Source organism: Lepisma saccharinum, chromosome 6 (genome assembly GCF_977018435.1).
Source record: "Lepisma saccharinum chromosome 6, izLepSacc3.1, whole genome shotgun sequence".
Taxonomy (NCBI): Eukaryota; Metazoa; Arthropoda; class Insecta; order Zygentoma; family Lepismatidae; genus Lepisma; species Lepisma saccharinum.
This window is the reverse complement of record NC_139234.1, coordinates 15,051,649-15,065,268: the sequence shown is the minus strand read 5'-3', so window position 1 is coordinate 15,065,268 and position 13,620 is coordinate 15,051,649. Positions and strand designations below refer to the sequence as shown.

The 13,620-nt window shown below is 38.9% G+C and overlaps 1 protein-coding gene across 3 annotated transcripts in view; it reads left to right on the top strand.

Annotated features, from left to right (window-relative positions):
• Positions 1-1,207: 1,207 nt before the first annotated feature.
• The window catches only part of Nle (notchless protein homolog 1), a 30,916-nt gene continuing 18,503 nt past the window's right edge, over positions 1,208-13,620 (top strand). Inside the window, exons 1-4 of one of the 3 annotated variants that reach the window (XM_083124561.1) lie at positions 1,208-1,370; positions 3,378-3,527; positions 11,246-11,406; positions 11,866-12,002. In XM_083124561.1, the coding sequence (XP_082980687.1) occupies positions 3,378-3,527; positions 11,246-11,406; positions 11,866-12,002 (448 nt within the window). In that variant the 5' untranslated portion in view covers positions 1,208-1,370. Of the gene's footprint in view, positions 1,371-1,450; positions 1,569-3,377; positions 3,528-11,245; positions 11,407-11,865; positions 12,003-13,620 lie in introns of those variants that run through there. The other 2 variants (XM_083124562.1, XM_083124560.1) reach the window with 2 other exon arrangements.

The window sequence follows — 13,620 nt, the reverse complement described above, 5'->3', positions numbered from 1 at the left end:
ACGAGGACTTTACCAACTTATTTGACAAAAACTGTGTTGATCTTTTAGTTTCAAATGCACATCGCTCCTCGTGCGATAAATTATACAATGCAGTGATCATTAAGAAGCGGTATATTTGAGATTGGTAAAGTTACGTCAGTCAATATTGCGTATTGTAGCATCACATAACACGAGTTGCATGAGCGCGAAGAACCAGGTAGGAATTCTACCGCTGTCGTCTGCTTCAGAAGGCAGGTAGGGTCACATGAACCAATCACGGTAGACCTATGCTGCTCCGTACGCTGGCGTATGAGAGAGCATTCACGCGCGTGCTGTAGACATCGAAGCTTTCCCTCCAGAAAGGCAGCAAGGAATATAGAGTCCTTTACGCCGAACCTGCTCGGCGTCCGGCCGGGATAGGCATTGAAAAGAGATGCTAGAAAGAGTGTTGTTAGTGGAGCGTTGCAAGCGGATCGCAAAAAATAGCTATTATGATGCCATGAACGTCAAACATATATGGAATTAGTCAAGTTTTACTTTATATTCGCAGCATTTACGCATTTTTGAAATTTTAAATCTGGGAACGCCGGGCGTACGGGCGTACTATAACGCTACGCCACTGGTCATCACTCATCCCCATCTTTGCAAATTAGCCAAAAGTGGCACTAAAAGCGAAGTTAAATCATATGGTTAAATATAGCATATCAATCAATCAATATATGACTTGACTGCTGAAGCTGACAATTTTGAACACTTGCGAGTGATTAGGCCTGAATATGAACAATTTTGTGGGTTTCGGCTTTTTCAAGAACTGCAAACATGGGAGGACAACACACACCAGTGGTGTTCAGGTTCGAATCAGAGAGAAAAATTCCGAGAGTTAACGATTTAATGGATTCCTTATCATGATTTAAACCTGGGACATCTGACCAGAAAGCGATGAAGCTTACATGTATGTGAAAAAGTTGTGTAACATTTTTTATTCATACGATCATGGATCAACGGAAATTTTACTACTACTGCCACTGCTAATAATAATAATTATTATTATTATTATATTTGTTTAGGTGAAGGGAAAAAATTGTCCAAATAGGGAAAGTTTGCCCATTGGAAAGGGAAATTGTGACCTCAGATTGTGGCAAGGGTGATGCGTAGTATAATCTGTGGAGCAGACTTATCCTGTGCTCCAGAGAGAAGAAATAAACTGATTTACGTGTTACATTGTAGAAACAAGATGAAGCTTTCCTAACACAACAAAAGCAAGGGTAATTTATTTGTGCGATACCGGAAAGTGTGAGGAAAGAATTATCATAATATTAAAATTGCCCTTCATCGTCTATTGGATACACGCAGTTCAGACACGTGCTAATTGTGAAGAGAAGAACGTAATCGTGAGTTATCTTTCTTTTTTTAATGTTTTGATAACTTCATCTTCATTAGACATCGATTACTTCCACTACTTTTTGCAGTTCGACGTTTGTAGAGATCCAAAAATCACGCCATGCAAATTTGGTGCGAATCAAGTTGTAACCGGCAGCATCGTATGTTAGAAGTACAAGAGGTGATTTAAGAAACTTTGACTTGAGCAAGTATGTAATCGAATTGTCGGCGTGTGTGTATGTGGGGGGGGGGGTTATTGGCCGCAACTTCATTTTTCCTTTTTTTAGTATGAGTATGTTATGTACTTATAGAGCAATCAGTATGACAGCTGTGGGCGCAAGTTTCTTTTGTTTTATTTGGATTTCATCATGCTACGAATGCAATTTTAACATATTTCGATTTACTTCAGTTAACACATGCTGTGGAGTTTTTGCGATTACTTGAACATATTGTTGAATATATGCTTTCGGAGTTAGGTTAGGCAGGCCAGGTTTGGTTTTCTTAGCACGCCAATTAGCAACAACCAATAAATACTTATAATGTTAAAAATAACGCTTTTTTCATTGAAAAAAAAGTAATCCCAAGTTGAAAAATGGGAGTGATTTTACAATACCGGGAATTTCTCCATTTTGTTTGAAATTTGGCATACTCACTAAATTAGGGCTCCTAATCACGAATCTGAAGTTAAAATTTGGTGCTCACGTGTCAAACTTGCAAAATAAGAGGGTCAGTCATCGCAACGGACAATGCACAATTGCTCATTATTTATCGCAAGATTTTCCGTTTCGAATACGTAAAGAATGCAATATATATTTTCCTGACATTACTACGACCCTAAAATTTTTTAACTATGTTTCCTAGCCTAACCTAACCACGCGCCAATGGTCCGTGGGGCTAGCCATAATTCAGGCATTTCTATACATGAGCACCACATTTTAAGTGCAGATTCGTGATTAGGAGACCCAAATTAGTAAGTATCCGAAATTTCAAACAAATTGGAGAAATTCCCTGTATTGTTATATTATACCGAAAAATGTTCCGCTATGCATATGAGGTAAGTAGAAATGAATTTCATTTCAAAATAAACAAGTTAAATGTGTTTCCGGTATATCTAACTGGTACAAAGGGTAATTATGCGATATTGCCCGAACACCTCTCACTCGTTTATTTCGTTAATATTAGCAATGATACTCACCTATTCTGCATTGCGAAAGATTCTTTAAGGTGAAGTTATGCCTTTTTCCATAAAATAGTGTCAACTTTTCATATTACGAGTCATTATTTGTCTTCCTTGTTCCACTTGGGTAACAGACAATATGGCGTGCACTCGTCATGGATCGTCGTGCTTGTGTTTTGTCGATTTGGAGTGGGTATGCAGCGTTTCAACCTTCTTAACCAAAAAATACCTACTTTCGTGTTCATTATGTCATCACAAACCTTTGACGGATAGGCCCAAAACGCATTTACGATAACCCGAGCCAGTTCTGGCTCCACTACTTGCCCCATCTATAAGGGCCTTTAGCGCAGGACTATAATCTTCTAGTTAAATAAAATCATTCTTTTAGAAACTGCAAAATACTTTTTTAAGCTTCATGGGTACACATGTAGAATTTCATTTGTTAAAATCAACAAGAATTATAAAGAAATAAAAGAAGAAAGTCAGTGCCTCTTTACAGCCTTAGCTTTTAACCAAAGTCAGAATATTTTAATATTTTAGTTGTACGACCTTACAGTTATGTTTTTTTTAGTTATGATAAGGGGCAGGACCCTGCATAAAGTGACGGGTGCAAAATAGCCTTAGTGCTGACACACCCAAAATTCTAATTTCAAATTCGAATAAAGAATAATTACAATCTAAATCTCCAAATCATGTAAAAGTGCATATCAGTACTTGCAAAGTAAAATGAAAACTTTCGTGTGGATAGCTTGAAGCATACACAAGGTAAGGTTTCAACCACTACATGTGTAACTATGGAATTTCTTACAAATAATTATGTTCTGTTCTACATTAATTTTAGATGGAAGAGGAGGAGACCAAGATTGAAACACGCCGTGTCCTCTCAAGATTCAAATCTGAGACTGGAGAAGTTTTGGGCAACCTACTGGATCTTCCCATCAACACAACAGTTGAACAGCTGCAGCTCATATGCAACGCTTTTCTACAACAGGTACTTATAATTAGAGTTTCAAAAAGTCCCAATTACCCTATCTGTACAGGTAATGAAGCTAAAGCAAAAAGTCAAACATAAATTTCATTTCTAATACTGGAAATATTGATGAATAATGCATTAACTACAATAATACTTACATTTTCAAAGGCAGGAAATTGATAGGGGCTGAAGAGGAATCCCTGGATCTTTTCCTTCTTCAATTTGCACACTGGTTGTAACCATACTGAGAAATTTTAAAATGCCACAAGTCTTTGCACTTTGTGGCACTTTGAATATATGCTTTCGGAGTTAGGTTAGGCAGGCCAGGTTTGGTTTTCTTAGCACGCCAATTAGCAACGACCAATAAATACTTATAATGTTAAAAATAACGCTTTTTTCATTGAAAAAAAAGTAATCCCAAGTTGAAAAATGGGAGCGATTTTACAATACCGGGAATTTCTCCATTTTGTTTGAAATTCGGCATACTCACTAAATTAGGGCTCCTAATCACGAATCTGAAGTTAAAATTTGGCGCTCACGTGTCGAACTTGCAAAATAAGAGGGTCAGTCATCGCAACCGACAATGCACAATTGCTCATTATTTATCGCAAGATTTTCCATTTCGAATACTTAAAGAACGAAATATATATATTCCTGATATTACTACAACCCTAAAATTTAACTATGTTTCCTAACCTAACCTAACCTAACCACGTGCCAATGGTTCGTGGGGCTAGCCATAATTCAGGAATTTCTATACTTGAGCACCAAATTTTAAGTGCAGATTCGTGATTAGGAGACCCAAATTAGTAAGTATCCGAAATTTCAAACAAATTGGAGAAATTCCCTGTATTGTTAAATTATACCTTGTCATTTTGTGAATTTGGATTTGTACATAATATTCTTTGTGTGATGCAATTATGATATTTTCTTGATGTTTCAATGCTACAAGTAGTATGGAAGTTATACAGTTTTAATATGTGCAATACAGAACATTGTATTGCTTTCAAAATATGCATGTTTATGATATCAAAACATCAAGAAAATATTAGGTCCAACGGGGTAACACCATGAACACATACCAATACCAGTGGTGATACTTTTACTAGTTCCTGAAACTAACAAATTAAAATGAGACAGCTTTCCGTTGGAACTATACATCAATGTAACAGATTAAAAATCAGCAACTTACGTGTGTGAGCATGAGATTTTTCGAACTACGTTTCGAAGGTTATACTACCTCCTTCTTCAGGTTGAAACGATGTTTTCAGACACCTGACATGGTGCCTCGTCGTGAAAGTGATGGTTGAGGACCTAGGTTAAAATGGTATAGGAAGGACACTTTCTAAAAAAGAATGTAAAATACACATACTAAAACCGCGCAATACTCTATAAAAACAAAAGAACGTTCAAAGCAGACGTCGGCGAACTGCCGATCGGTGCTCGGGGTAGGCGAATGCACGGTGTCAGCTCATACCTGGAGAAGGAAAACTCCTCCCCCTCAGTCTTTCCCAACTGGGGCTCGTGAGTCACCAATCCAAGGTGAAATCAACTTCCACCTGGGCGGCTTTCCTAACCTCAGGGGTAACATGGAAGCCCATCTCGTCTCTACTCCCGGCGGCTTTATCCCATTTTTTAAAAAAGTTTATCCAGCCGTCTTCCAAATTCCCATCATCCCTATTGAGTTTGTTCCTATTATCCGCGCATATATAGGCTGCCTCATACACATTCCTGTCCAATTTATTGTTAATTTTCCTAATAACTTCTCTTTTAGCGATCTTATGTCGGTTAACTAATACGTGTTCAGATAATCCTGTCTTGGGTATACCCTCCTTTACATCCTTATCATGCTCGCCCCACCTAATTTGCATACTCCTCCCGGTCTGTCCCACATATTCCTTTCCGCATTCACATACTATCCTGTACACTCCCTTTTGCTCTTCAGGGTTATTGCGCCTATCCCCCCTCCCTTTCTTATAAGACGTGAAGTGTTTTTCAATGATCCGAGGTGCTCTTACCCCACATTTTATCCCGTAACCCCTAACGGATTTTTCAATTTTCTCGGAAACACCCTTAAAATATGGAATCCCGACAAAATACGTGTTCTTTTCACCGTTTCCTACCTCCGTTTTTTCCTCATCTTTATCATTTTGCGATATTTCTTGTCTAACAATCTTTTTTGCTTTCCTAGCTACTTTTTCCATGTCGCGGATAGTATACCCATTCTTTATACCCACCTTCTTTATCCATTCTTCTTCTTTCTCTTTCTCTTTTTCGTCATTGCACAGTCTTTCAGCGCGAATGAAAAAGTTAAGAAAAACATTTAATTTAGTTCTATTCGAATGTTGGGATCTCTTATGGAGGTACAACTCGCCAGCCAACGGTTTATGAAAGACCCCGGTTACAATCCGTTGTCCGGTTTTAGTAAGGCACAAGTCCAGAAAGTGAATCTTTCCGTTGGCCAGATCTTCTCTGGTAAAACCAATTCTGGGATCTTGCTTACCCAATTGGTTGAAAATGCTATCAAGTTTGATTTCATTCCCTATGATGAGGATGTCATCCACGTATCTCCCATAATATTTTACCCCTCCCCCCACATGCTCCATGGCGGCTTTTTCGACATAGTGCATGAAGATGTTGGCCACGAGGCCGGAGATGGGGTTACCCATGGCCAACCCTTCTTTTTGTCGGAAGATTTTATCGTTAACATAGAAGTAATTGTACCCCATAATGAGAAAAAACCACCGGACATATTCCCAGGCGACCAAGATTTCAACATTTTGGTCTATTAACCATCTATACAAGCAATCCCCGGCTTTGTCCCGGGGGACACTGGGATACAGATTAATAACATCGAAACTACAGATTGCGTCCCGTTCTTCTATGGTAAGTTTCTCAATGGTTTCTTTGACCATAAGGGAGTTTTTGATACTATACTGAGTGTCCATATTAATTTTCCCCATCCTCTTAATCATTTCTTTAGCTAGACCATATCCCGGATGTGCATACATGGGGATGATGGGTCTGAGGGGTATCCCTTCCTTATGGGTCTTTGGTATCCCAAAGGCCGTGGGAATATTCCCTTCCTTAACACTCTTAAGTAATTTCTTTTTTTCCGCGCTTCCCAAGGTAAAACTGGTTTCAATGCCTTTTTTAAGTTCTCGTTTAATTTTATTGATGGGGTTAACTTTGGTTTCTTCGTAGTCATTACTTCTAAAGCTATCTTCCAACTTGCTATGGTATTCCTCTTTCCCGATGATAACCATTTTGTTTTCCTTATCAGATCTAATCAAATACACATCATTTTCTTTAACCCATTTTTTCACATTGTGAAGACTCCCCCTAAGCTTACTTTCCATTTTCCCCTTTGGTGTCCTATGATTGGTTGCGGGTGGGCCTTGTTCCCTTATGCTTAGGTGCATTTGTTCATCAATGATGTCACGTATTTTTACCCTGACATTAGATTTATCCTCTTTTTCGTCTAATTTTCCTGCTATTTTCTCCGCCGCAATGACGAATTCCTCTTTTTCGAAGTTTTCATCCCTTATGGCAAACTTATGTCCCATTTTCATAATTTCCACTAAGGCTTTAGGGGGTTGAAGTTTTGTTAAATTTAAAATGTTGGCTTTATTTTCATCCCCTTTTCTGTGCCTATTCTCTCCCTCCTTAACTCTCTCGTTAATTCCCAATTTAATTAATTTCCTCCTAATTATTTCAATGTCTCTAACTTTCGCCTGTTCGACTGTTCTAGAATGTCGCTCCTCGATGCGCCCCCACGTCACCTGGTCTAATCGTCCTCCTATTTCCAAATGTAACATGTAACACTCAGAATTGAGCCTATCCACCTGTGCATATGCCTCCCTTATGCATTTCCCCAGCATTTTAAACTGTATTTCCCTCTTTTGATCCAGCCCTTTAAAACTAAGGGGTTGGTACCCCCACTTTAAAAAACTCGGTAAAATACCCTTCTTCCTACAATGCTTGAGGAAACCTATCCTAATTAGGGTTTTATTAAGCTTAATCCTCAACTTTTCAAAATTGCGCACTTTCCTCCCCGTGTCGGAGATCGGTAACATACTGATAATGTGCGGATTACTCACAATCAAATACAAACTAAAGGTTAAAAGATTAAAAATCAGCAACTTACGTGTGTGAGCATGAGATTTTTCGAACTACGTTTCGAAGGTTATACTACCTCCTTCTTCAGGTTGAAACGATGTTTTCAGACACCTGACATGGTGCCTCGTCGTGAAAGTGATGGTTGAGGACCTAGGTTAAAATGGTATAGGAAGGACACTTTCTAAAAAAGAATGTAAAATACACATACTAAAACTGCGCAATGCTCTATAAAAACAAAAGAACGTTCAAAGCTGACGTCGGCGAACTGCCGATCGGTGCTCGGGGTAGGCGAATGCACGGTGTCAGCTCATACCTGGAGAAGGAAAACTCCTCCCCCTCAGTCTTTCCCAACTGGGGCTCGTGAGTCACCAATCCAAGGTGAAATCAACTTCCACCTGGGCGGCTTTCCTAACCTCAGGGGTAACATGGAAGCCCATCTCGTCTCTACTCCCGGCGGCTTTATCCCATTTTTTAAAAAAGTTTATCCAGCCGTCTTCCAAATTCCCATCATCCCTATTGAGTTTGTTCCTATTATCCGCGCATATATAGGCTGCCTCATACACATTCCTGTCCAATTTATTGTTAATCTTCCTAATAACTTCTCTTTTAGCGATCTTATGTCGGTTAACTAATACGTGTTCAGATAATCCTGTCTTGGGTATACCCTCCTTTACATCCTTATCATGCTCGCCCCACCTAATTTGCATACTCCTCCCGGTCTGTCCCACATATTCCTTTCCGCATTCACATACTATCCTGTACACTCCCTTTTGCTCTTCAGGGTTATTGCGCCTATCCCCCCTCCCTTTCTTATAAGACGTGAAGTGTTTTTCAATGATCCGAGGTGCTCTTACCCCACATTTTATCCCGTAACCCCTAACGGATTTTTCAATTTTCTCGGAAACACCCTTAAAATATGGAATCCCGACAAAATACGTGTTCTTTTCACCGTTTCCTACCTCCGTTTTTTCCTCATCTTTATCATTTTGCGATATTTCTTGTCTAACAATCTTTTTTGCTTTCCTAGCTACTTTTTCCATGTCGCGGATAGTATACCCATTCTTTATACCCACCTTCTTTATCCATTCTTCTTCTTTCTCTTTCTCTTTTTCGTCATTGCACAGTCTTTCAGCGCGAATGAAAAAGTTAAGAAAAACATTTAATTTAGTTCTATTCGAATGTTGGGATCTCTTATGGAGGTACAACTCGCCAGCCAACGGTTTATGAAAGACCCCGGTTACAATCCGTTGTCCGGTTTTAGTAAGGCACAAGTCCAGAAAGTGAATCTTTCCGTTGGCCAGATCTTCTCTGGTAAAACCAATTCTGGGATCTTGCTTACCCAATTGGATGAAAATGCTATCAAGTTTGATTTCATTCCCTATGATGAGGATGTCATCCACGTATCTCCCATAATATTTTACCCCTCCCCCCACATGCTCCATGGCGGCTTTTTCGACATAGTGCATGAAGATGTTGGCCACGAGGCCGGAGATGGGGTTACCCATGGCCAACCCTTCTTTTTGTCGGAAGATTTTATCGTTAACATAGAAGTAATTGTACCCCGTAATGAGAAAAAACCACCGGACATATTCCCAGGCGACCAAGATTTCAACATTTTGGTCTATTAACCATCTATACAAGCAATCCCCGGCTTTGTCCCGGGGGACACTGGGATACAGATTAATAACATCGAAACTACAGATTGCGTCCCGTTCTTCTATGGTAAGTTTCTCAATGGTTTCTTTGACCATAAGGGAGTTTTTGATACTATACTGAGTGTCCATATTAATTTTCCCCATCCTCTTAATCATTTCTTTAGCTAGACCATATCCCGGATGTGCATACATGGGGATGATGGGTCTGAGGGGTATCCCTTCCTTATGGGTCTTTGGTATTCCAAAGGCCGTGGGAATATTCCCTTCCTTAACACTCTTAAGTAATTTCTTTTTTTCCGCGCTTCCCAAGGTAAAACTGGTTTCAATGCCTTTTTTAAGTTCTCGTTTAATTTTATTGATGGGGTTAACTTTGGTTTCTTCGTAGTCATTACTTCTAAAGCTATCTTCCAACTTGCTATGGTATTCCTCTTTCCCGATGATAACCATTTTGTTTTCCTTATCAGATCTAATCAAATACACATCATTTTCTTTAACCCATTTTTTCACATTGTGAAGACTCCCCCTAAGCTTACTTTCCATTTTCCCCTTTGGTGTCCTATGATTGGTTGCGGGATTCCATATTTTAAGGGTGTTTCCGAGAAAATTGAAAAATCCGTTAGGGGTTACGGGATAAAATGTGGGGTAAGAGCACCTCGGATCATTGAAAAACACTTCACGTCTTATAAGAAAGGGAGGGGGGATAGGCGCAATAACCCTGAAGAGCAAAAGGGAGTGTACAGGATAGTATGTGAATGCGGAAAGGAATATGTGGGACAGACCGGGAGGAGTATGCAAATTAGGTGGGGCGAGCATGATAAGGATGTAAAGGAGGGTATACCCAAGACAGGATTATCTGAACACGTATTAGTTAACCGACATAAGATCGCTAAAAGAGAAGTTATTAGGAAGATTAACAATAAATTGGACAGGAATGTGTATGAGGCAGCCTATATATGCGCGGATAATAGGAACAAACTCAATAGGGATGATGGGAATTTGGAAGACGGCTGGATAAACTTTTTTAAAAAATGGGATAAAGCCGCCGGGAGTAGAGACGAGATGGGCTTCCATGTTACCCCTGAGGTTAGGAAAGCCACCCAGGTGGAAGTTGATTTCACCTTGGATTGGTGACTCACGAGCCCCAGTTGGGAAAGACTGAGGGGGAGGAGTTTTCCTTCTCCAGGTATGAGCTGACACCGTGCATTCGCCTACCCCGAGCACCGATCGGCAGTTCGCCGACGTCAGCTTTGAACGTTCTTTTGTTTTTATAGAGTATTGCGCAGTTTTAGTATGTGTATTTTACATTCTTTTTTAGAAAGTGTCCTTCCTATACCATTTTAACCTAGGTCGTCAACCATCACTTTCACGACGAGGCACCATGTCAGGTGTCTGAAAACATCGTTTCAACCTGAAGAAGGAGGTAGTATAACCTTCGAAACGTAGTTCGAAAAATCTCATGCTCACACACGTAAGTTGCTGATTTTTAATCTTTTAACCTTTAGTTTGTATTTGATTGTGAGTAATCTGCACATTATCAGTATGTTTCAATGTAACAGGTTTCTGCTTTAAGATATTCACAATTTCACACAAAATTTAATCTCAAAATTAATTTATCCCTGCAAAATTGTTGGAAATATAATAAATTTCATGCATTTTGCGTAATTTCCAGGATATTTTAACTTGCTGAAAGTGTTGGTCGGCATTTTTGAAGACTATGGAAAAGTATCTGCCAGTATCGGTGTAAATTCCAACCAATGATTTCCAGTACCAATACAGAAAATATGGCAGTAGTAGTCAAATAACTGTTTTCTTATTGGTAGGAATCACTAACTGTAAGGTTATTGGATTGTATGTAGTATTGTTTCATCCCTGCCATTTGTAGTTCCATTGCCAAATATGAATCGTACACCCAAATTAACACATATTTGGTAATAACAGGTGTTCCTATTGATTTATTTTTAGGAGGAAAATATTCCATATGTGTTCTTTGTGAAAGACAAAGAAATCAGTGAGTCGCTGGACAATGCCCTGAAGGAGGAGAAACTAAACACAGAAGAGGTGCTTGAAATTGTGTACCAGCAGCAGGCCATCTTCCGAGTGCGTGCAGTCACTCGATGCACAAGGTATGGTGCTTCCATCAATGTTCTGAGACAGGAGAACCTTATAGAGATCTTTCACAGGTTGAGGCATGTTGTTCCATGCAAATAGAACATAGTCATATGTTGGTAAGTTCTGTTCTGATATAATTGTCTGCCTGCAGCAAAATATAATAAAATACATGTGAATGGAATCATTTGTGGTGAGGTTAGCAGAAATGCAACACTTCAAGCAGATTTTTTTTTTTTTTTTTTCAAATTTGAAAACACTAAAGAAAATTTCAGCTGCTGGAAATAACGAATTTCATATGAAAATGAAAATTCAGACTTGGATTTCATCAGAAAATACAATTCTTTGACGAAAATTAATTCTTAAAATCTAAACCATGTCAGGAGATGTGACAGAATGCTATAGTGCCTCCTTATGTATTCGTATTTGAATTTTGCTTAACTTTGTAAAATGAATTTACATGTATCATGTGACAGTTCCATTCCAGGTCATTCCGAAGCTGTCATATCCGTGAGCTTCAGCCCAGATGGATCCCACCTGGCTTCTGGTTCCGGAGACATGACAGTTCGCTTCTGGGATGTTTGCACACAGACTCCTCTCTACACTTGCAGAGGTTAGTGTTCTCTTTCAACCTGCTTTTCAGTTTGTTCCAGACCTTGTATTACCCACGTTATGAACTAGGGATAGGCTCAATTAATCCTAGAAAGTTAACATGTCCTGTGCAAAACGTTAAAGCTAACCATTCGTCTGCTGGACTGCTGATTTCTTCAGAATTAAAATACAGTATAACATATTTCATTTACTACAAAGTTAGTATTTACTTACAAAAGATAGTCCTCCCTGATGGTGCAGTGGAAGGGTCGTCGCCTTGTAATCAAGGGGTCCCGGGTTCGATACCCGGTGGAGGCACAAGTGGTTCGGATCCCACTCTAAACTGTAGGTCCAGTCCCAATTAGCCTTACTGTGCATAAAGTGGACTTAAAACAACAAATCAACCAACTTACAAAATATATGAATATCATGCAGGAATACAAAATTAAATTTTTATAAGTGTTTTGTACACTCAAAAGAACACTTTGACTCATGTTCTCCACACATAGCTTTGGAGCAACGGCAGCAGAAGAATCTGATCATCCTCCTCTTGCTGGAGGGGCAGAATGCACAAATCTTCCTTCTTTGTTGTTCTTGTTGAGCAACTGCATTCGTTGTTTTGCATTTCCACATTCAGGATGTTAGCAGAATTGTGCAAAGTTGTCATGGAAGTTTTGGTTTACATAGAGACAATGTTTTGTCCCCAGACGACGCAGAATTAAAAACCGTTAAAAACACACTGAAGGAACGCTTGTAAAAAGACACTGATACTTCTCCGTTAGTCTCTCTGACCTAAATGAAGGTAGATGAGGTGGGGAGTGGAAGAGCTAATTGAAAGGGGGTAAGACAAGAAAACGGCACCACATGCATAGTCTGACAGAGTACATGTTAGGTTTCTAGGTTAATTGGTTACCCTATTTTTTTTTACCAGTATATGCATATCGGTAAAAGTGTCTTATAATTTTACTGATCCAATATTGTTATAATGAGATGCAAAGAGTGCTAAAGTGTGCAGTTTTATTTGCATGATATGTTAATGCATTGTGCACATACTTTGAATTTGTAAAGTAAATATATAAATCTGCCGTTTCCTATCTAAGGCAAAATCCATTTAGGTCATTTGATTACATGAATGCAGTTCAAGTTCTTCATGAAATATTTACATTTTTTTTAATGGATCTAGAAAATATCAATATCAGTAAATGTTATCAAAATAGGCAAAGTTGGTTTTGAGCGAACTGTATGTTTAGATAGGGTAATTGAAGGGCTTGAGAGTAAAACATGGTGACATTTTGGTCATCATTGAATTACAAACTACAAGAACCATCCTTCAATTTTCGCATGTAATTACCAGATCATGTAATGTGCATTGGACTCATTGAACCTTTATGAAAATTGTAAACACAACAACAGAACATTTATGTACACATTTTCTAATAATCTTCATGCTTGATAAACTCAACAATGACCACAATGTCACTTACCATGTTTTATTTTACTCCAAAGCCCTTTAATTGAGTCTGAACCTAAAGTTTAAAGTATAAGAAACCACTGTGCAATATGCTTCTACTGATAATAGGCATGGGGAGGGAGGGTCTTGCTTCCAAAGCGAGTACTGGCTAATGTTACATTCAAATTGG